At 47.4% G+C, this 23,437-nt stretch overlaps 1 protein-coding gene across 1 annotated transcript; it reads right to left on the minus strand.

The window, feature by feature from the left end:
• Positions 1-13,833: 13,833 nt before the first annotated feature.
• Positions 13,834-23,217, minus strand: GFI1 (growth factor independent 1 transcriptional repressor). The gene is made up of 6 exons (XM_072343469.1): positions 23,103-23,217; positions 22,799-23,005; positions 17,903-18,318; positions 17,675-17,812; positions 16,100-16,265; positions 13,834-14,027 (listed from the first exon to the last, which is right to left on the minus strand). The coding sequence occupies exons 1-6, from the start codon at positions 23,215-23,217 to the stop codon at positions 13,849-13,851; spliced, it is 1,221 nt and encodes a 406-aa protein (XP_072199570.1). The 3' UTR covers positions 13,834-13,848.
• Between the last annotated feature and the right edge of the window lie 220 nt (positions 23,218-23,437).

Raw genomic sequence — 23,437 nt, forward strand, 5'->3', positions numbered from 1 at the left:
AAGGAAGAAGCTACTGCTCAAAGAAGTGTTCCTATTTTTTGCCAAAGTAAAAAACTGCCTAGTTTCAGAATCAACTTTGAATAAGATTACAGATTGATCACTGGAGATGAATGAAACTGCAGGATCACACATATTTTCTGTTGCTAATTTTTTTTGCACTGAGTAAATTGTCCTCTTAGGGCATGTTTCCGCATACTGGGGTGAGCTCTTTACCCTGACAGGACTCATTCAAAATGGAGCACCAATTGGCAGTTTCATCATTGATGTCAAGGCATTTTCCAGAGACAGGTAACTCCTTTTCAAAGAAAAGGAAAGTGAAAGGCTTCTGGCATGACTCACCCAGCCACGTGGACTGTCAGACACAGTGCCCAAAATAGACGTGCATAAGAGGACTGAGGCGGGCTTTCACCAAAATCAATAGTAGGCATCCCTCCATTTGCAAAGGAAAATCCCTTTCTGCACACCTGAACGCACATCTCAAGTTGCTTTTCTTGGTGATATATGCTCTCATACTTCCCTTACACTTTTAGCAAATCCAGAGCAGAAAGAAAAAGAAACTTCACTGAACACTTCTCTGTGACTCTGTCTCCTTGCTGATGCCATAAGCTTCACTCCACGCCAAATACAAATTTTACAGCTGAATTGTTCCAGATTTTCATAAGCATTCAGCACCAGATATGGGTCATATTTGTAGATATACTCAATGCAACCTCTGAACTTGATTTTCAACATGGTTAAGTATGTTGAGGCCAGGTACATTCAAATAAAGAGAGATGAAAAATGGGGTATTTGCTCTCACCTCATTGGTGAAAGCTGAGGTCTTTGACAAATCTGGGCCTTTTTGTCTATTTATAAGCTTCCTGTCCATCAAAGAAGAAAGATGAGCCTACAAATGCAGTAGGAGCCAGTGGCTGGGCTCTGCAAAGCATGGGATGGGAGTGAGGTAGGGACAGAAGTCCTCCACTCACTGATGTTCAGTCAGCCCAATGGGTAAGCCCAGGGGCTTTAGCTTCTCTTCAAGATTAGGTTAACTGCTGCTGCAGTCCAGTCAGTTACTCTACATGAGTAAGGAACCAGCATGATTATACCCCTTCCTGTCACTGAACGGACTAGACCAACTTATGTTAGTTTTTAAGAGTCTTGCAAAACATGAGCAAGTTTGAAAGCATCAGTGAATCCCAGTATGTTTCCCATAGGAAAATATGATAGAGGATGGGAGAGACAGATAGCCTGAGAAAGCCTAAGCTGGGTGGTCCAGCCCCAGTTCTGGGGTGGTTTGGGACTCCAGTAAAGAAAGAGATGCTCAAGGACTGGGCAAGGTGGTGTTCTGAGAGCAGGTTTTGTTTCTGATAAAATAACCCCAATTATGCCTCTCCCAGTAAGACTGCAAATCTGGAGTTACTTCCACCAGAAAATAAACCCTTCTAGTCGGGGGAAAAAATAAGAAAGACACAAAGTATATAGAGAAAAGTGGAATCCTTTAGTAAATGGGGCTGACAAGGACTCCAAACATTAGCTCTTGGTGAAAAATACTTCTCTGTAGTTTGGGGTTGTTTTTATTTTGATTTTTAATTTAAATTCTGACCATCAGTCAACGAGAAGCATTTTCCACTCGATGAACTGCATCACAGGACATGTAAAGTGCAATACATACAGCATGGGCACAGTAGAGCAGTGCCAGCTCAGAGCCCTGACCAGTACTTGCATGAGAGAGGGTCAGGAGAGGAAGGAGGAGGTGCTAGGAATCTCTGACAGTGGAGCTGGCAGAAGACATCACATCAGAGCATGCGGAGCAGTGAGATGACAAGAAGGGTGGGTCTGTACGCTAGACTGCACAGTCACAAAATGTTTGTTGATGTATCCAGATGCAAAGGAACTCACATAGGAGAAAAGAGAGCCAGCACATGCAGCAGGATGAAAGTCTGCCTCTGAAAGTAGCAATGCACTAGTATGAAGTCAGACAGGATAAACAGTTCCACTTAATGTCCAGTATGAAAGCATTCATATCTTTTTAGCATCTGCATCTACGTCTCAGGGCTACATATTACTTGTCTTTGTGCAGATGTTAAAGCACAGCCATAATTATGATAGAAAAATCATCAGGAAATCAGCGTGAGCATCACAGTTCTGTGAAACCGTTACAGCCCCAAGCAATGTTACAGATGATGAAATCCAGTGTTGCGTGGGAGTCAGCTATTTCCACATTAACGTTATTCAATCACAGTGGCCCATTTTCACACAGCTTGCTGCACTTCTGAAAGTTTGCGCAAAGGTTAGGGTTTGACATTTTGAGACAGAATAGCTCAGTCCTCTACCCTCTGTCGAGAGCTACAACAAATAATCAATAATACAAGAGAAATATGGAACCTTACTTCAGTGCTTTCCAGGGTGGGAGCACTGAAAACACGCTTTTTTGACACAAATGCTTATTCTGAGGTCTTCATTACCAGGATTTCCAGTAAAATAGCCATAGGCAAGAAAGCACTTAATCTGACTGTTACATTAGGCTTCCTGAAACCACACACAGTGAAATTGTGAGTGCAGACATAAGGAAACATTCTCACACGTCTAATAGACAAACGATGATTTTTCTATCACTATGTAAGACTGTGATGATGTTCTGCATGAAGAGTAGTCATTCTGTGTGTTAGGATTTATTTTACTTTTTAGCTGGTATGACTGCTGTGTTAGTTCGTGCAAAGCATGCTGCTAAGAATGAAACAGACTGAGGCAGTGCAAAGCACCTTGTCTGCAACAGCAAAAGTCGCAGCTACACTCAGAAATCAGTACTCTACCTAGATTTAGGAATCACTTCAGAGCTTCTTACTTCTAGAAACACTCAGACCTACAGATGCCTGATCAGGTGCTTTGCTGATTTACTACTGCTACACGTTTGATTTCTGAAGTGCGGGGTACCCTGATATTAAACCCAAGTTCTGTGCTATAGCCTTGATCTCCATTTCCTGGAGCAGCATAGCAGGAGACCCTCAGCCCGTGCAGGCTCTTCACCCAGCAGGCAGAGGTAACAGGCAGGGTCACGAAGAGAAAATCCCATGCCCCCATCCCAGCCCCAAGGGCATATCCCCCCCACCAGCCGATCCCACTTTCCCTGGGGCACACTGTGAGGTGAAGTAACAGAGCACTGAGCGCAGAACAGAGGTTTAGAAGGAATTAAGTCCATCGAGTGCTTTTCCCCTTTGAAGCAAAGCAATTTTGCAGGGACCCTGCAAGTGGGAGCACACAGAGGAGGGCATAAAGCCATCCCACCTGGAGTGCCACGAGAGGGAACTACAGCCTCACAGAGAGCAGGGCACAGAGCTAGAGCAGACTAACTCACAGACTGCTGAACCGCAGTGACTGCAACCCAGGCAAACAGCCGCACACAAATTCAGGCACTGGCAGTTATAGGCAAACGAGACAGGGACCATAACAGAAATTGCTAGGCAACTTCTAAACATGCGGTGTTTCCTACAGTCATAACATACAGCAACCACAAGGAATAACTTCTCTGAGAGCGCAATGACTGCTAAGTCACCCACAAGAGGAAAAACAAACAAACAAACAAAAACAACTACACAGAACATCTCTGCTTTTTCAAATGCAACAAAGAGATCCAAACAAGTTGTTTAAAAGAAACACCTGCTACAAAAGAGGAGAGGACGAGTCAAACCTTGCCACATGCATGTGCTAACCAGACCAACCCACAACACAGAGCTGGGGCATGGTGTGATGCCACTGCTTGGGAGCTTCTGTCACAGCAGTCTCACTGTTCCACATAGGTCTGTTTCTGTGAAAGAGTTAACCTGAGAACTGACTGTTTTTTGACCGCATGGGATATTCCAGCTTGCATGCATCAAGACAACAAATTTGAGGCTGGCTGCAACCCAGTGGTCAGCTGTGAGGTGCCAGTTCTTTCTCCAGCCAGGCTTACAAGTAGCTCCAAGCACTACTTCCAGCCTGGAAGCAGACTGGAGTGAAAAAACAGATGGTGCCCTCAGCACAAGCCCAAAATGTGCTGAGCCATGCAGAATTGCAGCGGAAGTAGTGTAGATAAGAGCAACGCTCACCAGCCTGATAGCTGGCAGTGACCAGGAAACAAACGTTTTTCCCCAAGCAGTCTCATCTCTGCTGAGTTCTGCACTGCACCAGCAAGGTGCTTGCTCCAGCAGCTGGATGCAGTCCACATATCACTGACTGGGATATGGATCTACAGATAGGTTCGGTTCAGCTGAGAGCACAGACTGCTCCATGACAGACTGGATGTAGGGCATCCTACAGTCAGGCTCTCACTGTTTGATTTCAGTTAGAGTAAGAAAAATCTGTTGTGAGCAAGTCAGCTCCCAAACACTCTTGAGGCAGTGGGAGTTCATCTACCTGCAGAACTGCATGAATACCAAAAAGGAAACTCGAGGTTTGACCTTTGTTGACCCAAGCAATCTTCTATTAACCAGAAGACAAGTCAGACGCCAATACAATTTCTAGGACTGATTCAGCCATGAATTAGGCCAGCCTCCACAACCCAACTGCAAGCACAGCAAGTATGTCAGCAGGAAGCCTACACAAAAGCTGCAATAGCACCAGGAACCACAAGTCACACAGGATAAACAGTTTGGTGCAAAAATCTGGAACAGGAGTACAAGATGGTCGCACACGGTGATTGACCCACCACCACCGCACACCCCCACCATGCCCCATTTTCAGGGGACACCAAGCAGATCAGGAGAAGGTGCAAGAACAGCACGCACCTGCCAGCAGCAGCAACACTGAGTCACCCCTGCCCACAAGACATTGAGGGGGTGACCCAAAACTGCTACTAACAGCAGCACCACAGGACAGCAACATAAGAGACACCCCATCACTGAGCTCTGGGTCCATTTGCCCACACACCGGATCAAATGAGCCTTCAAGCACAGCACTCTTCCCTTTAGTCAGAACTTCATGATCATCTTTGTAATACCTTGGGCAAATATTGACTCTGGGATCCAACAGACTGAAAGTATTTGGTTTGTACCAGATGCGTTGCGTATATACACCTTTGAAACATTAGCTAAAGGAGTGATTTGGGAAAATAAAAATTCTAGGTGGATGTGTTTACTTTGCAAGGTTGTTCATGTTATGCTCTGATCCTGAGAAGTGTGCGTGAAGCCTTTAACCACAGGAAGAAAACCAATCCAGTGCCTCAGCACACGTGCAGCCCCACATGTGCAACCTGCCAGCAACAACTAAAGGACTGAGGATTGCCAGCAAGTACAGCAATGAATCCATGCATTCTTGCCCTGAGGAGACCAAAGAAGGTTCATTCCCACAAAGTTCATCACTCCAGGCACAGTTCCTCCAAGGAACATCTCACACTAGGCTTTCTGCAAGAGCTTGAGCACCGTTTCCCTGGCCCTGCACTGCCCTGCCTTTGGGAGTGCTGGCATGGCTCCTGCAGGAAGGCAATGACATGACAGTCCTCCCTCCTCCCCCTTTTGTCTCACTGTGCAAAAAGCATGTACACAGACAAAGAAACAGTTTGTGCCAGAAGGCTGAAGGCAACAGAGGTGGTTTGAGTGGTTTAAGTTGCTTCAGCTTTCAATTCTTTCGTTTACCACCACCACAGCAAGCTTCAATTCCCCATGTGTCTGCTCTCACCTGCTAAAAGTCATCATTCAGGTGTGGTTTTGGCAGTTGTAGAGCTTGTGTTGAGGAACTTGGGGGAGGGAGAGAAAACAATGTGGGAACTAAAGTAAAAGCACTGCACAGGTTAGGAAACCAAATTTATTTCAGAGGGTGTCCTGCAAAGATGCTTTTTTGTTCTCATTATGGAGTGGTTTAGCCCAAGCCATCATCTCAGCAGCATACAGAGCCTCCTCAAGTAGTCACAAATCCAGAAGGGCCACACCAGCTTCCCACCAAGGGAACCCTTCAACACATGCGGTCCACATGTTGTGTGTCCGGACAGCTCTGTGTCGTGACCTATCTTAGCAGCACTTCTTGTATTCCATTCCGACACACTCAGCTCTGTACATCCCAGCAAGGCCAGCCTAGCCCCCCCACTCCAGACTGCGGCATGTACTTGAGTATCCATCTGCCAGGTCACATCCAGGCTGTATCTCCCTTTCACGGCACTGGATGCCTTTTGAAGTGGAATTAGACCTCCCCGGCATTCCCTGTGCACCTCACATTGATGCTGCAGGCCATGCTGCCCAGAGCCTGGTGCAGACACTTGCTGCTGTGGACACACATTTTCACTCAAGTTTTATTGTGGAGTTTCCTCCACCTCTTTGTCAATCGCTGTTACAACATACATTTGAGAGCTACAGTTAGTGAGACGAGCAATTGCCCTATCTGAAATTTCTCTTACAGTGCTATAGGGCTGCAGACACACACAGGCTCCCAGCCCAGAGCCCTCTCCGGTCTCCATGGACGTGGGGAACTGGACACCATCTCCCATGAGCCGCAGCCTTTGAGCACCTTCCCATCTCCTCCTGAGCTCGAGCCGCCTTTACACAGAGTGGCATTTTTGTTTGTTTCTAACTCGCTCAAGTGGATTTCAGTCCTCAGGGCACCAAATAAAGCTGTTAAGATAGATTCTCAGACATGCAAAGACTGTTTTATACTGAGCTAACAATAAAAAGGGTCTTTGAAAAGCCCTTTTATACTGCTGGGCAAAGAGTTCAGCTCATTTCACAATCATGTAAGCTGACAAAATATTTGGCTATGCCACTAAGAGCAAGAGACCTCCCAGTAGCATGGCTGGGGCAGCTGTGGTGTCCGTGTGATCAGAGATGAAGCCACATCCCCACGGGCCATGCCAAATTGATACCTTAGCTCCTTTAACTTACGCACTTGACTCCCATCACCATCCTTCAACCACAACAAATACAGTATCCTTATCACAGCAAGAACAGGAACACCCTTAGATCAATGGGACTGAAATGGCAGGAGCCAGAGCACCCAGTACATTTCCCTGCTGCTCCCGGCCTGGCTGGGGCCCATCCATGGGAGCAGCTCCTAGCTGCGGGTGCTCCCACATGGCACAGGGTGTCAGGGGCAGCACAGCATCAAGCAGTCCCAAGTAGCAGAGCTAGGAGGAGGCTGAGGCAGCTCTCTGAGCACAAAGTGAGGCTGAGTAGCTGTTAGATTCTCCAGAATTCAGGAAAACCAGGACACAAGGAAGCCAGGTTTTGTTTTAACCTTTCATCCCCTGCTCAAATCAAAGCCAGCAGAGCTGCAGCACCACCAAGCCCCAATGGCCAGGAGGCAGCAGTACCCCGCAGGCTGGGCTCACCTGCTGCACCCCCAGGAGCCTCACTGAATTCTGACCCTCATCCTCACTAACACCTGCCATGCTGAGTGATGCTGATTGATTGCAGCACTTCCCCTGATCCACAGGAACAGGATCAGCACCCAACCCAGCCAGCACTGGGATGTTCTTCTGAGTTACTCTTTCCTGCACAGCACCCCTATGGCCCAACAAATTTTCTCAGTAGAGAACCATATCTCATGCCTGCACTTCGCAGACAGCTCCTTGGCTCTCCAGCCCCTGCTAAAACGTAAAGCATTGAACAAAAGAGCATAACCCTTAAGCTTTCCCAAGCACCAGAACAAAGTCTGCAGCAGCCTTCACCATCCTGCCAAGAGCCACAAAAACATTGCTCAAACACAAGATTTCAGCAACTGAACCTGCAAAGGAATGAAACGGACATCCCAATGGCAAGTGGAAAGAGCCACAGTTAAACCAAACCACAGTGTTCTGAAAAGGGAGAAGCAGTAGGCAGACATCCCCCCAATGCTCTGCGATGCCGGGCACTTCGAGGCACTTCACACTCATCAGGCTCGTGCTCCTTTGTGACCAACATCTGTCTGGAGTCCCATTATGTGCCAAGCGAAAGGTTTCAGATTGAGGTATTCGGTGTTCAGAGAAGAACGAAGTTCCCTCCACTTGCATAAAACCCCTTCCTCCCATAACTGCAACCGTCTTTTCCATCCCCTGCAAATGGTTGTGATGCAACCTAGGCTGGGGAAAGCGGGAAGGAAACGAAGGCAGGAACATCTCCCCCCTTGCCTGGAATCAGGGAGAGGAGGCAAACAGCCCCACTCCCCAACTGGCCACAGGAATTAGTGCATTGTCAAACCCCACCAGATATAGCACCAGGAGCCCCCAGAACCTGACCCAGCCTGAGAAGCAGGCAGCAAGAGAGGCTTCCCTGCTTCCTTTCATGAAGCCGGTCACCCTCCTGCGCTCTGTGCACATCCCTGTGCTGCAGAGAGGAGAAAGCAGCAGCAGAGGCAGAGCTGACCATCTGTGAAGCTGCAAAGTTAGCAGAGTTAGCTGATAACATACAGCCCCTTGGCTTAACCCTGGTTAACTAGAACTAGCTAGCCTAAATCGCTTGTATTAAGTGAACAGCTCATCTCTTCTGGCTGACGACTTAATGAAATGCAGTTAATTTGTTGTAGCTCTTCAATCCCTACAGTTTCCAGTATGAACCAAAACCATCTGTTTTGCCTGCTCTTGTCAGATCAGTGCACTCTTGAACAACCCTTGGAATTCACCTTCCTGTCTTTTGTACCCGTGCTTCTTATTACCCTTTGAACTCACCTGCTGAGCCTGCCAGCGAGTTCTGGGAATTTGTTATTCACGTGAGAAAAAAGCAGAAAGGGTAAAATAGAAGTAGATACATCACATTGAAATGCCGATCACCTCAGAGGAGCTTAATCTTCCTTTAATGCTGGCTGTTACAGTAATAAATCACTGGAACACTCTGGCCACCCCAAAGGTGCGGGCCATGCCAGCTGCCAGGTCTCCAGGATGCTCACAGGCAGGGCAAGCTGGGGGCAAGGAGCAGAGCCTGGCACTGCTGCAGCAGCAAGCTGGGCCACAGCGGGTCTCACAGCACCCCATGAGCAGCAGCATCCTGCAGCCAGAGCTCACACATGTTGGGAAGCGGGCTGGGTGGCAAACAAAGGCAGGAAAGTCATCCTTGACTCAGACATCAGGTTGTTTTCATTCTAGGTCTGTCTTAGTCTGCATTGTTTTGTTATGTCTCCCCTCCTCAAATAAAACAAAATCCACAAAACAAAAGCAGATGAGAAGTAGAAGCGCACAAAAGTGTTTGTTTGTTTTTGAAGGATGAATCCCATTCTCCAGGTTAACGTTAGGCAACATCATGCTAGCAAGGTGCGGCCAGCATTTCCTATGACACATGGAACCTTTTCGTCCAGATTTATGCCCTTCCTCTATTTGCTGTTCACACATCATGTATATTACAGACCAGCCTGATATTTAGGATATTCTCTGACAATTGTTGCTCTTTTTCCCCCCCCTCTCTTTCCCTTTCCCCACCAACTACATAGACAATAGATATCGATATTCAACACATATCCAGATGTGTCTACAGCTTCAGATGTACAAACACATTTTCAGATCTACTTCCACTACTTCAAATGCTTCGCAATGCACTACAGATACGTATAGGCCTTAAACCCATTTCAACCAGTGAACTAATCAGAGCAGAAAGCGTTGGAAATAACCATGGTCCTAATGACAATAAAAACCAATTTCTGCCTTTGCCATCTTCAAAAGTCACCTCAGCTGCAGGTGGAAATGTGCCCAGCAGGCAGCACGTGGCTCTGCGCTGAGGTGTAGATTTCAGCAGGGAAAATCTCCAGAACTTTAACTCCAAGCAGGCATCTCATAAGCCAGGTCCCTGCTAGAGAAGCACTTCATTGACTTGCATGCATATTTCAGTGCTTTTCTAAATCAGAATTCTCTCAAAGTGTTATACGAGCTGAGCTGTATTTCACTGTAAAGTTTAGAGTAAGACCAAACAAAAGCAAAATCCATTCCTGACGTGAACCAGGTTTACGCTGGGGAAGAATTTGACACAACTGACCTGTTTGTGTTTTTTCTTTCTCTCAAGGAAAGAAAATGCAGAAAACGGAGGAGTTCTTTATCAGCACGCAACAGCAGCACAGCTTGCAAACACAGTTGCACGAGTCTCGCAATCTTTCACTCAGAGCTTATTCTAGAAACCTCTTCCTCCACCCCCATCAACTGCAACCAAGGTTTTGCTTGAGGAAGGAGCAAGACCCAGAAGAGCTGTGCTCTCCATTCTGTTGCAATACCCAATCTGAGTCTTACTACCTGCTCTTGGAAACCAGCGATACAGAAAGCACAGATGTTTGCATGTTTTAATTTTAAACATCTCTGCTCACTATAAGGACAGAACCTAATAAGTTGATTTGTTTCTGCCTCATGAATTAATTCATACTGCTGACTGATTTGGATAAAGCATTCTGATTCCAACTGATACACTTGTTTTCTGGGCAGGCAAACAACTTCTGGAGGATTAGCAACAGGTTCATTAGCTTGCCAGGCGTGCATTTATAAAATCTATAAGGAATAGTTCCTCACTTTTTTCTTTAACTCACTCGTTCCACTCACGTCTTTGAAATCAATCAGATAAATTCACCTCATTTTTCAGTGCCCTGAATCCTGATAGCTCTGCACATTTGATAGGTAATTTAATCATTGTTGGTGTGGATGAACACAAGCTCAAATTAGCTTCTGAAAGGCTTAGTCATCCTGCAGATAGCTCTGCCTTTCCACTTTTATGCAGGAACTGAGCTTCACCAACTGGTTAGCTGGAGGTGTTATTAAAAATTTACAGAAAGAAACAAAGGTGTGCTCCAGTGTCTCCCCTTACCCTTTCTACTGTTACTCTGGCAGACAAAAGGTATGGAACCTGCTTCATGAATAATGAGTCATGTAATATGCATAATGTATTTTTAATGGCACGCAGTAATAACACCGAGAGAGATATTTCCAATCTTTAAACTTGCTCTACGGCCTCTCAGTAGCCTGTTCTGATTCTCCGCAGATAGAGGTTTTTCCACCCCACTCATTTTGAGCAGTCACCTTCAAGCCAGCCGCTTCCCAGGTGAGCTCTTGCTGCCCATATCCACGGTGGCCCCACAAGGGCTGGGAGCAGCACGAGGCCTCCTCCCGCACACCGCTGCTCAGCAGGGGCTTGAGCCTGCGGCTCAGCAGGTCTGGACACGCCAAAAGAAGACAGCCTTAAGCCGGTAATACACCCTCCAGATTCCTTTCTTCCCAGAAATTTCCCCTCTGGAAGGACAGCCTGAGCACGCCAGCCATGTCCTCACCACAGGGCCCCGCCACCCCGACGGCCCCAGCGTTCACCAGCACACTCGTGCAAGGCTCACACAATACGAGCTATCCCATCTGAAAATGAGACACTTCGCTGGGCTGGCCCCTTGGTATCGTATTTTTAGAGTCAAGCGCTGGTAACCGAGGCTGCTCAGGCCGGCAGAGGAGCTCTACCCGCTGGCAGGTACTGGGCACTCGCCGTCCCGAGGGCTGAGGCAGCGCCCCGCACCTCCGGGCCGGCACTCGCTCCGTGAGCAGCAGCATTCCCGTGAGAGAAACGCGGAGCGCTCCGGGGTCAGCCCCGGCCTACCTGTGCCGGGCAGCGAGCCGCTCCGCGAAGCCTCCTGCGGGCGGGCGGGGCAGGGCCTGGGGCACCACCGGGCCTCTCCAGGCGCCCGCTTCTTTTCCTACACCGACCTTCTGCATTCACGAACGCCACGAAACGGGCTTAACGCGGGGTGAGAACAGCTGGCGGCTCGCTCGGAGCCCGCACCACGAACCCCGAAACGGCGGCTGCGGAGGGCATCGCCGCGCCTCGGCCCTCAGGGGCGGCGGTTAGCAGGGGCGCGCGGCACGCAGCTCGGCGGGAGCGCTTAATTAACTGCCGGCTCCACTGCGTGCCCGCGGAGCTCCCAGCCGGACCCCAGCGATCGGCGGTGCTCTCACACCTGGCTGCCGCCGAGCAGCTGCACGGCATTGCCGCTCACTGCCCTTCCAGCTGCTCCGCGTGCGACTGAAGGAAATATTCCTCCTGTTAGAGAGGGAGAAAGCAAGCAACGCTAACCCTGCAACCGGTTGTTAGCCTGCCGTCCTATCTGCACCTAACAAGGCTTTATCCAAAATAAAGGTCTAAGCAAAACAAGAAACAGAGAACAAGGTGACAGGCACACCAAAGGAGCCCTGCTGCAAAAGGGCACGGGGACCCTCCGTCTTCCTCTTGTTTCTCTTTTGCAAGAGCTGCAGTGATAGGTGCAGCAAGTCCTGCTAACGAGGTAGGCAGAGAAAAGGCAATTGCAAGTCCATCCTGACTTCTGACTGCAGTTCATACTGGAGTTCTAACATGTCTGGCACAGCAGCACTCAGTGCAGGTGTGACTTCATTCAGGCCACTGGCAGCAAGGCTCATAAAACCATGGCGCTGTGTAAGTGATGCACCAGGCCTTCAGGTGTTCCTGAAAACTCCTGGCGCAGACGCTTTATCTCAGAGGAGATCCAAGTCCCTCCTGAGCTGAGCAGGGTCTTCTGGCAATCTGCATTTCAAATGCATGCATTTAAAACGGCTCTTCTCTCTCTAAACTGTTTCCTGGTGACACTCCATAGGACACTCCAGCCTTCAAAACTGCTAAGTGATTAACTGAAAGCAGTGGGACCCGGCCACTAAGCAGGACACTGGTGTGCTTTAATCACTAGAGCTCTTCAGCAAAATCTATTGTGCAAATTCTGTTGTTCCTTCAGTCCCTGTTGAATGCCGTATCTCTGACCATCACTGGATGAGGTGTATCCATAACAGCCGACATTCACACATCAAACAAAGATCACTCTGGATGATCTTCAATAGTTTATTAATTTAAAACATCGTTCCAATAAATACATACTAATAAACATTAAGACACTCCATAAAATCTAAATAGGACATTTACAAACCTGTTAACAAAGTAAAAACAGCTTTTTTCTTTTTTTTTTTTTTTTTAACTGAGGTACACGCAGGGTCATTTAAGGCAAATCCAGTCAATTGCTGTTTTACACTGATTCCTGCCCACCTCAGGAGAGTCTCCCTTTAAAAACTTAAAAAAGAGAACAAAAACAAATATACAAAGGAGACTATTGAGTAGCTATTTTCCAGTTATTTATAACAAGACTGAGCGCAGAAGCCAACGACTGTTCTGGATTGAAAGTCTTTGCTTCCCCTGTGCCCCTGCTCTCAGTCAGGACCAGTCCTTAGGTGGGTTTCTGCTTATAAGGCATAACTCTGTGCTTTGGTTTTTCCAGTTGTCTTTCACAAGCTTCCTTTCCTCCAGTGGATGTAGCAAGACAACCCCACAAGCCTCAAACACACACACAGCCAGGCCTTGCTTAGGCACAGAGATAGCTCTGGGAGATAAAAGGGGTCTTCTCCTAACTGTCAATGCAACTCCTCGTTTACACCAGAATAAGTGAGAGCAGAAACAGGCCCAAGCTGTTGCCTCAGCTTAAAAAATAGCCTGATGTCAAACTGACAGGAAACCAAGAGTAAAGCCTTTCAGCACCGAAACTCAACCAAGGCAAGCACTGCCTGTGCCATTTACTGACTGCTCTCTGTGAGTACCACGTAAACACTGTTTACCCACAAATCCATGCAAAGTAATTCAAGCTATTTAAATATATAGGATTTTTATCTTGGCCATGGGAGAAATACTTTAAAGCTTACAGGTATTTGATAGCTTATCCACCTTCAGAGTAACAGGCTTTGTATCTAAGAGACTTATCTTCCAGTGTTATTTCAGAAACGGAGGACAAGAGATAGAAACCCCAACCTTTAATTTCCACTCTCACAGTCACGTAGGTTGAGCTGCCAATGCACAACTGTCCTTTCCAAGCTCCCGGTCGGAAAGGTAATGCCTGGGTCTGTTCTACAGACAGGGCTCAGGTCCAGCGGGGAAGCCAAGGGAGTCTGTTCTCCTAGTGTTGTAGGTGCTTTCTGCATTGCAGGGCTCATTTGAGGCCATGCTGTGTCTCCCGGTGTCTCCGTAAATCCACCTTTCTTTGGAAGCCTTTGCCACACAGATCACAGCCAAATGGCTTGAATCCTGTGTGCTTCCGACTGTGAGTGATGAGGTTGGAGCTCTGACTAAAGGCTTTTCCACACACCTGACACTTGTGAGGTTTCTCACCTGCAAGCAAAAGGTGTTAAAGAAGGTGTGAAAGGGGTAATGTGCTGCACACTCAGGGTCAGGGCAAATAGGAAATGTACTCCGGGCCTCAGAGCTAACTGAAGTGATTCCTACATGACTACAAAAAAGTCATTCTTACTAAGATTATGCAGTCGACCACCTTGAGTCATCAGCTGTGCCTGCACCGTAGCTTAGGAGGCACGGATCTGGATATATTTGCATTGCTCCAGTACAGTCCTGGAAGCAGCTTGAAGCAAAGAGTGCTCTGAGGACATCACAGCTTGTGAACACGTTGGTATTTGGCTGCATGGCCTCTGTGAGATTTAAATCACCTTTTTTTTTAAATTATTTTTTTATTTTATTTTATTTTATTTTTCCTAGAAACATCAGGAATTCCTGGGAAGACCTCAGCTGGTGCTGACTGCCTGACATCAATGATAGCATCAGCTTAGGTGCAAGTAGAATAGAATGTTGCTAAGTCAAAACCAGGGAGCTGTGAATGAAACCTGAAGGGCAGGTTCAAACCCCAGCCGTCACTCTGAAATGCTAGCAGTCACTCCAAGAGAGTCCTGAAGTTCTCCTGGCAAATAATGGAAATGGGAATAAATCCAGCTACAAAACTTCTCTCACAGAGGGGTCAGTGGCACAGCTCCACTGGTCTCCATAGGAGCAGGATCCCATTGTGTTTCCATAGTGTTTACTATCAAATAACGGGAAAAAAAGGGAACCTCAACCACAAAACCAAGCCTGATTTTAAGAATGGCTTTACACCTGCAAAGCCCGCTGACTCCAGCTGGAGCAAAAAGCACTCTTGGTACTTCTGAAAATCAGATTCTTAGAAAAATAAAATCTGTGTGAACTGAGCCTCCAACACGTTTTGCAAGTTGACGCTGCCTATGAAATTTTCCCTAACTCAGTTAAGGAGCTGGTTCTACGTTATCAAATAGCAGCCCAGAGACAGCTGGTGACTTCAGAATAATAATACAAAGAACGTTTTGGCCCATTCAGAATTTAGTTGAAATCTCATTTGAAAAAGTTACTATGGAAATAGTTTTCACTTTCCTTCCTAAATAGTTCATTTTCATTCAGCAGTAATCTTGTGGAGAATCTGTGTAAGTGCTACTGTTCACTGCTTGTGATCCAGAAAAAATCACAGCCGAGCAGCACTACATATGATGCCATCTTCCTACATATTTACCACTTCAACATTTCATTCCTGAGATCTGCTAATATTCCACTCTCAGGAACCAGGATTTTGGTCACCCAAACCTTGGGCTAGGCTACTGCAGCTATTACTTTGTGCCTACAGATGTGTCTATATCTCGCACATCATTCATCTCCCTCTACCTTAACTGAACGTGGCGGAGGTATGTAAAGTAAGATTTATTTTTACAGATCTCTGACAAACCTGCCTTCTCACTGAGCAATATTTTTAAAACAATTTCCTTTTGTGATTCACCTGCACTTTATTAGTTTCCATGTTTATTACTAACAGTGAAACTTGAGAACTCTGCACCTCTCTTTCCATTCTGTATCAGGCTGCAGCCCTTTCTCAGAAAGTCCGGGTGGAAGTGCAGACAATCAACCTCTGAACAAATATTTAGACTAAGAGTTGGACCCTGGGGCTGCCAGTTTGCTGTTTGACCTAAAGGAGGAGACTCCTCTTGTTCCTATTGTAAATTGGTAGATCCGGTACTAGGAGATGCTGCAGTCAAATTCACCTATCATTTTCCAGGGACCTCAGCTGTAAATCAAGGCCGCAAGAATATAATGCTCTACAAATCATCTTACACAAAAGCCGTTTAAATAAACATTGGTAGATCCTATTAAGGGAACACTGATTGGATTGCGAGGATTTGGGTTATTTTGCAGCTGCTGTTCATGAAACCACATTCAAATCACCCTCATTTGCACAAGTAGAGCTCAGATAGCGTGAACCACAGCAGGGCCATGAGAAGCACAGGGCAGTGTAAGTGCTGTCCCAGCTGAGGAGGAACAGGCTGCTGCAGAGAGACCACTTCAGAGACCTGCCCCTATAGCTGAGGCTGAACACCAGCAGCTGCAAGGCATACCTGTATGAATGAAGGTGTGTTTCTTCATGTCAGATTTCTGGTGGAACCGCTTCCCACAGTACTGGCAGGGATAGGGCCGGGTGTCCGAGTGGATGAGCAGGTGGGTGGACAGAGTAGAAGATCTCTTAAAACTCTTTCCGCAGATCTTACAATCAAAGCTGCGTTCCTGCAGAAAGAAGAGCCCAAACACACCCACGTTACACTATGACAGAGATCCCACAGCAACAGTCTGGCCAGCAGCACAAGAGTGTTGCCCCTTCTGCCATAGAAAGCGCTTCTACCTCTCCAGAAAGCTGGCCTGAGGAAATGCTACAACCAACATGGCAGTGTTGCATAATAAAAGAAAAGATACTGAACCCCTTCCCACTGCCTGCACATTTCAACATGGACCCACAATCATTCTGCTGGGAAGACCAGCAGCTGCAGCACTGTTCAAAGTGCGCTCTGCAGGAAAGTGGGTGCTGAGGTCTGCGTGGCTCTCTGGGGAAATCTCTGTGGCAGGTTGATTTGTGCTGGAAGCCTAACGACCAACTGCATATTTCTCCTTTCATTATAATTAAGCGAAAGGTACCTAGAGCACTTGGGGAAAGGAGCTTTTTGGCTTACTGCTTCAACAAAGCTAACTCAGCACACTAAAACTGCTGTGTCTCCCTAACACAAACCTCCCCATCACTTTCTTCCACCACAGATCATCTTTTCCTTTAACTCCCATTACACCTTCCTCCTCCTGCTGTGCTTAATATAGGCACCTTATTTGGTTTTGTATGCACAGTCCCAGAAATTTTCTCCCCTCTTTGGACTTAATTTGCAGTATTGCTCTTTTCAAAGTTATTTACTGGGTGATGCGATATTTCTCTTCATTGTGAGCTCTGCTGATGCACGCTCATGCAACTGTAAATAAGACAGCAAACAAACACTGCTGTAATTCTATCCTCCCAAACCCAATCTGAGGAAGGAAGATTTGCCAGGTTAAGTGGGTGGGTGAAGGGGAAATATGGAACAATATCAGCAGATGGAAAATGTTACAAATACTCCTACCAAAATTAACTACCATATTCTTTTGGTGTGTGACTCAGAGGGTGTCGAGACGGATGAAGTCTGTGCTCTATACCTGACTGGTCTTTCAGATGTTCCCTGCATGGACACAATGACTACCAACAAGGGAAGATTCACTTCTTTGGTGGAGGGGGAGGAGAAAAAATGCTTTAGCCGTCAACAAAGTCCACACCTTCCTCACAGTTTCCAGCTCAGAGAGCAAAAATTTATTATTTATTATCTGTTACTCCTGAAGTGCCAAAAGACCCATTGCTTAATACAGACACACACAAGGTCAGGGGAATGGAAACAAAGTCAGTACCCTGAACTTTGTCAATTTTTTCCTATTCTTCCTTCGCTTGCTAGCTGCCCACCACCATACTCTTCACCCACAACTGCACCCTATTATGCTTTCTTCCCCTCAGTTTAAACGCCCATCTACTGCCTGTGATTGCCTTCATGGCCCTCCCAGTGCCTGCTGAAGCAAGCAGCTGGCCCTGGCCCTCCCACCTTCATCCTGGCAGTCTGCCCTGCTCTCACCTGTGAGTGCACGGCCTTGTGCTGCTCCAGGCTGACTGCGTGGCCGAAGGTCTTGCCACACATGTCACAGGCGAAAGGCCTTGTGCCACTGTGTGAACGGCGCACATGTACCTCGAGGCCATGTGGTGTGGAGAAGACCTGAAACGGAGAGAGCAGGCAGGGTCAGGTTAGCCAGGGAAAAGGGGCTGGGGAACAATCATAACCAGAGTGGGAGAAAGGGCTCCCTACCTTGCTGCATTTGACGCACTTGTAAGAGCCAGCACTAATGAGCAAAGGGCGGCACAAGAGGTCCGACTCCACCTTGAGGCCACCAGGTCCCTTCTCCTGCTGCAGCCCAGTCTGTGTCTCAGTATAGAGTCCAGGTGCTGCTGCTGGAGGCCGCTCAAACAGCCCTGGGCCTGGGGAGCCAAAATCACCATAAAGTCCAAGGGAAGAGCTACTCTCTGCACTGTACAGGGTAGGCTCAGAGCCCCGCTCGCAAAAGAGCCTCAAGGCTGAAGTTCTCTCCAGCGCTGGGCAGGGCCGGTAGCTTTGTACAAGGTGCCTCAGCTCAGAGCCTCCCAGGCTGCTCCATGCGTATGGTTTGAAGGGCACTGAGAAGGGAGGTGCTTCATCCAGGGATGGACACACAGATCTCTCTGAGGCTGTGGAAACACAAGGCCATGGGAGTTAGTGTACTTTTACAGTCCAGCCGCCATCATGAGGAAGAACTGGCTCAGTACTCAAGCTTGTGCCAGAGCTTAAACTGCTTTTTATACATTTTATATTGTTCAGTAGGGTTGGTGCACATCCAGAGCTAACTCATCACCTGCTACCCCAGTCAAATAATTTAAAGCAACCACCACGCCAGTTTTGTCTACCTCCATCTTTGGGTGCCCAGGTGCATACATACTGATCTGACTGTTGAGATACTAAACAACTTGGTCTGCAACTTCCTTTGGTTTCATCTGTTGCGCCTCAGAGAGGTACAGCTACTATATCCCAACCTGAGCATCAAAGCCGACAGTCCAAATATTTAAGTTTAGAACAGGACACATTCACCCAGAAATGACATTATGGAGGTGCCAGAAGAAGCAAACGTGCTGAGATATATGCCTGCCCAACAGAACTAAAGATGGTTTGTTGCACAATGCAATGCCCAAATCCAGTCTCTAAACTTCATGCCATAACTGCCTGTTACTGGGGAAAGAATAATCAAAATAGAAAACAGCTTCTGAAGTGCTTGAATTTAATGCCTCACTTTTTCAGGGATAAATATATATATATATATAAATTGAAATTGCCTGAAATAAAATCATGGTTCTTTCAGATTTCTCTGTGTAAAGACACTGAATCTGCTGAAAATACTGAGTTCATAAATGCATCGTGAAAATCATTGGTACAGACTGCATTAAAAATTGAAGGACAAAGAGATTTTCCTATCAGCCATAATCAAAGCTATCTTCCACCAAGACAAGCTCAGGTGACTTCGGTTGGCTGTAACAGCCTCACCTTTGGCAACAGCATCTGAGCAAGGGGGTGGGCATAAGATCTATCCCACTTGCTTTAGCAGACTGATGTAATGGCAGGAAACACCCTTGGAGATCAGTGTACGAAGGCACGAACACTCAGGGTATAAAGAAAACACAGTTATGCAGGGAATTTGAGGTATCAGATCCCAACTGTGGCTGCCAGAGGTGGTGATTTATGCCCAAGGTGTGCTACTTTCACTCTTCCTCACAAAAGGCAGCAGAGCTGGGAGTCAAATGTCTCCACTGGATAAATACAGTAGTGAACTAAAAAAAGCATTAATGCATTAACTGTTGAAAGGCCGATGCCTTCAAAGAAATACTGGCACCCCCTACTGCTTTGCTTACTGGAGAAGCTGCCCTTACCCAAAAGCTCGCACGCTCACAATTGTTTGATTTTTCTCATTCCTGACAGCTTCCCAGATTCCACGGCTTTATCAGCCTTCAGCAGAAGAAGACAACCAGAAGTGGGATAGGGAAGAAAGGCGGGAAGCATTAGGCTACCCGTTCAGGTAGACAAAAGATCACTGAAGATAAGAGTGAAAACAAATCAGAAATTGAGTTTTTAATTCTTATTTTTTCATGTAGCTTCATGTGCTAACAGACTCAGGTTTTTCCATTTAAGTACTAGTGTTTCAGTTGGGAATATATGTGCACGTATCAACTGGGACGTTTGAACAGAGAGATGAAATCAAATTAGCTGACATGGTGCTAAGCATGATTTTTCCTGTTCCGCACTGACTGCAAAGTTGTGGTCAGCATCACATCATCTATCTTGTGTCTTTGCAACCAGTTTCAGTGTTGTCATGTCTCACGATTTTATCACAAGATTCAAAACTATCTTAAAGCCCCAGCCCTTGAAACTGCATGATTTCATCACGCAGCTTTCCTTTTGTTTTCTAGCTCTTGTAACTACTTCTTTTCCCCTTAAAGTCAACTACTAGCCCAGACTGTAAAGAAAAAAATACAAAAATGTAAACCCTCAGTATTTCAACACTAGAACTGAATACCCAAAAGGTATTTCTTACAATTTTGATTTTTAAGCCAGTCCACTGAGGGATAGGGGAGAAAAGGCTGACCTAATTTTTGAGCCTTGGAATTGGCAACACTGGACACAGTAAACACTGCACTGCGTATCAGTTTGCGTGCAGTGTTCCTTCCATCGCCTCTCATGCTTTAGAGACCTCACGGGCAAAAGTGCAGAGGAGCCACTCATGCTGTACTTCCCAAGGGCAAGCTCAAGGCATCCAAGCCCCAAATCCAGATCAAACCTTCTGTGCCACACTGCACGGCAAAAGACACACTGCTGTCTCTGCCTCTCCTCTGCTCCACAGCATCCAGCCCTCCAGAGGGTGAATGGTGGAGGAAAACAGACTCTTCCTTCTCTCTATTCCAAGCAGTTCTGTGCAGCCCCTGGGAGAAGAAACATCAGCACTCCTTATTGGATGATAAGGCAAACTCTACCTGAAATGACTGGGAATTGATTCAAGTCTCCTCTTCCATAGAACCAAAATCGCCATGATCACAGTGACAACTCTGTTACACCCAATAAAAGGCTCCCTCCAAGACGCCAAGAGGTTCATCAAACAATACCTATGTACTGTGCTGCACAGGTATCAGGTACCTCCTGTATATGCGAACAGGATTACAGGCACATGTAGAAAGTAAGGTTAAATAACACAGGGATCTGCACCGATGCAGTCAATGTCCGTAGAATGCTAACCCTATGAAGGTATTACATCGTGTCTGTGTGAGACCTCCTACACCGGCAGCACCGCATTCAAAGACAGACCTGAAGCTTTTCGTTGCACAACAAAGCATCCATGTTCACTCCTGGGGATGAGGAGGTGACAGCACTACTCACTGCACTCGCCCTGTGTGTGATTTAGAAACACCATTCCTCATCTGAACTGCGTGTGGAAGCACAGAAACACACAGACAAACGCAATCGCAAAAATGCAGCATCTCAGCAGCACATCTCACAGAAGTGACTTCGGCACAAATTCCAGTTTCATGCTGAATCCAACAAGGCAGCTGGATGGCGGGGATTTGGGGAAGCTGTGAAAGGAAGCCCGCCTATGTAACCCTGCTGCTGATGCCTTGATCCTTGACAGCACCTCTCTCAGTGCACCGAGGTTAGTTTAATGAAGCTTTTTCATGCCAGGACAGGGAGTCCCAAACCTTCAATTATTCCCTATGAATGGAATCAAATAGTTCCAGGACTTTGCCCCTCCTCTGAAAAATCTCGATCTGGGGATGCCACCGTCATTCTGCACATCCTTTTCCAGGTAATCAGATGGTCAGCAGGGAGCTACAATTCCCACGACAAGGGAAGAAATGAGTGGGGAGGAGGCAAAGGCAGAGCAGCCCTAGTAAACAGCTGCTCCATTTTCTATCCGCCTTCTAGATGTCTTGCAAAAACGGCATTACTTGCGGAATGAGGAGAACAATCAGCAAGAATAAAAACTATATGTTGCTGTGCTTTGTGGGGAAATACTAGCAAAAGAGAGACTTGCATTCGTGCATTAGGTCCAATCTGTCATTTGCACAGACCAAAACTGATCTGTAGCTGTAACAACACTCATCAGCATTTTGAACATTCCCTAAAAGGAACGAAGCTCTTTTAAGGGACTGCTGAGCTTTAGAAATGCAAGCCCCCATCATTACAATCAGCTGTTGATATGCAAGGATGCTATAAAGTGAAGTCGGAAAATCAGTGGGGAAATAGGACCAAGTATTCGTTTGCAGGCATCCGCTGTCATTCTGAAAAGCTGAGACAATTTTTCCTTTGCTAAGATAGAAATTGTTCTTTTTCCAGCTGTCACTTTTTAACCGAGGCAATAAAAAGTAGGTTTTGTATATACGTATTTTTGTTATAAAATGACAACGTGGTATTTTTAAATGAGATAAGTATTTACGCCAGGCTGGGGACAGCATCTCCCACTGCTCTAACCACATCAAAGGCAGGACAAGGGAGCTAGAGACAGGCACTGCAGCCATAAGTGTGAGTTTCCTGGATCCGGGGTGTTTAAATCTGACTGTCATTAGTTTCATCTGTTGTTTTTTTGTTTTGTTTCTTTTTCAAATGAACATAGTTTTAGAAAATAAAAGAATTAAAAGCAAAAACAAGAAAAAAGGAGGAAAAAAATAAGAAGAGGGAGAGATCCTTTTCTTTTTATAGACAAGAAATAACCTCAAAGGGAGATTGGGAAAACATCGAGCAGACAGTTCAAAACACAGAGTCACTGCTGTTCACTACAGGTAAATAGACAGCCAAGTAGCGACATTTACTGCCCTAAAATACATTTATCCACTAATGCCCCCATAAGGTACCAGGACCCTGTAAGAAAATGCTGAGACCTTGAAAACATAACCGGCTGCCTTCGACAATTGATCAAAAACAAATGACAATAAAATTACACTCCCATACAGCCCGACCATAACACGCGGCTCCCTTAGCAGGGGAAGCCTGGCTGGAAAAGCAACCCGAGAGAGACAACACGAAAGCGAGTGGGAAAAGGCAAATCTATCCTTCCGCTCATTTTAGACGGCGGCCGGAGGACGCGGACACAGGAGCTCGGCCGGAGCCCGCCGCGCGCTGCTGCCCCGCTCCTACCTGGCGAGACGGAGGGCGAGGGCGGTCTCCAGAAATCTCCGAACTCGGACACTCTGTCGCAGATGCTGCCTTCGCAGCTGGGCGCCGACTCGGAGGTGCCATCGGCGGCCTCGGTGAGGTGGGACTCCGGGGAGAAGCGCCCCTGCGACGGCTCCGGGTCGGGCAGGACGGTGCGGCACAGCCCCGCGCCCTCAGGGATCTTGCTGTCTGCGGGGAGCAGGCGGCGAGAGGAGTTCAGCGGGGTTCAGCCGGCCACCCCCTCCCCGCCTGCCCCGCGTCCGCCCCGCTAAGGGCGAGCTCCTACCTGCGCAGATCTGGGCCAGCACCGTCTCCAGCCGCAGGCTGTAGTCCTCGTCGGCGGAGCGGGGCTGATGGTAGCTGTGCGCCTTCTTGCTCTTCACCAGGAAGGACCTCGGCATGGTGGGGTACCGCCGCGACCGCCGCGGCCGCCCTCCGTCTCCGAGCTCCGGGCACGGCGAGCGTCACCTCCGAGTGTCCCGCGGGACGAAGGCGGGGAGGCGACCTGCGGGGAGGCGCCGAACGGCCGCCGAGGGCCGGGAGGGAGCGCTCGCTGGGGGCGGCGCGCAGGTGGCCGAACCCCCCCCCGCCCGACCCCGGGATGCCCGGAGCGCGATTTCT

The sequence above is a fragment of the Excalfactoria chinensis genome, chromosome 8, assembly GCF_039878825.1.
Source record: "Excalfactoria chinensis isolate bCotChi1 chromosome 8, bCotChi1.hap2, whole genome shotgun sequence".
NCBI lineage: Eukaryota > Metazoa > Chordata > Aves > Galliformes > Phasianidae > Excalfactoria > Excalfactoria chinensis.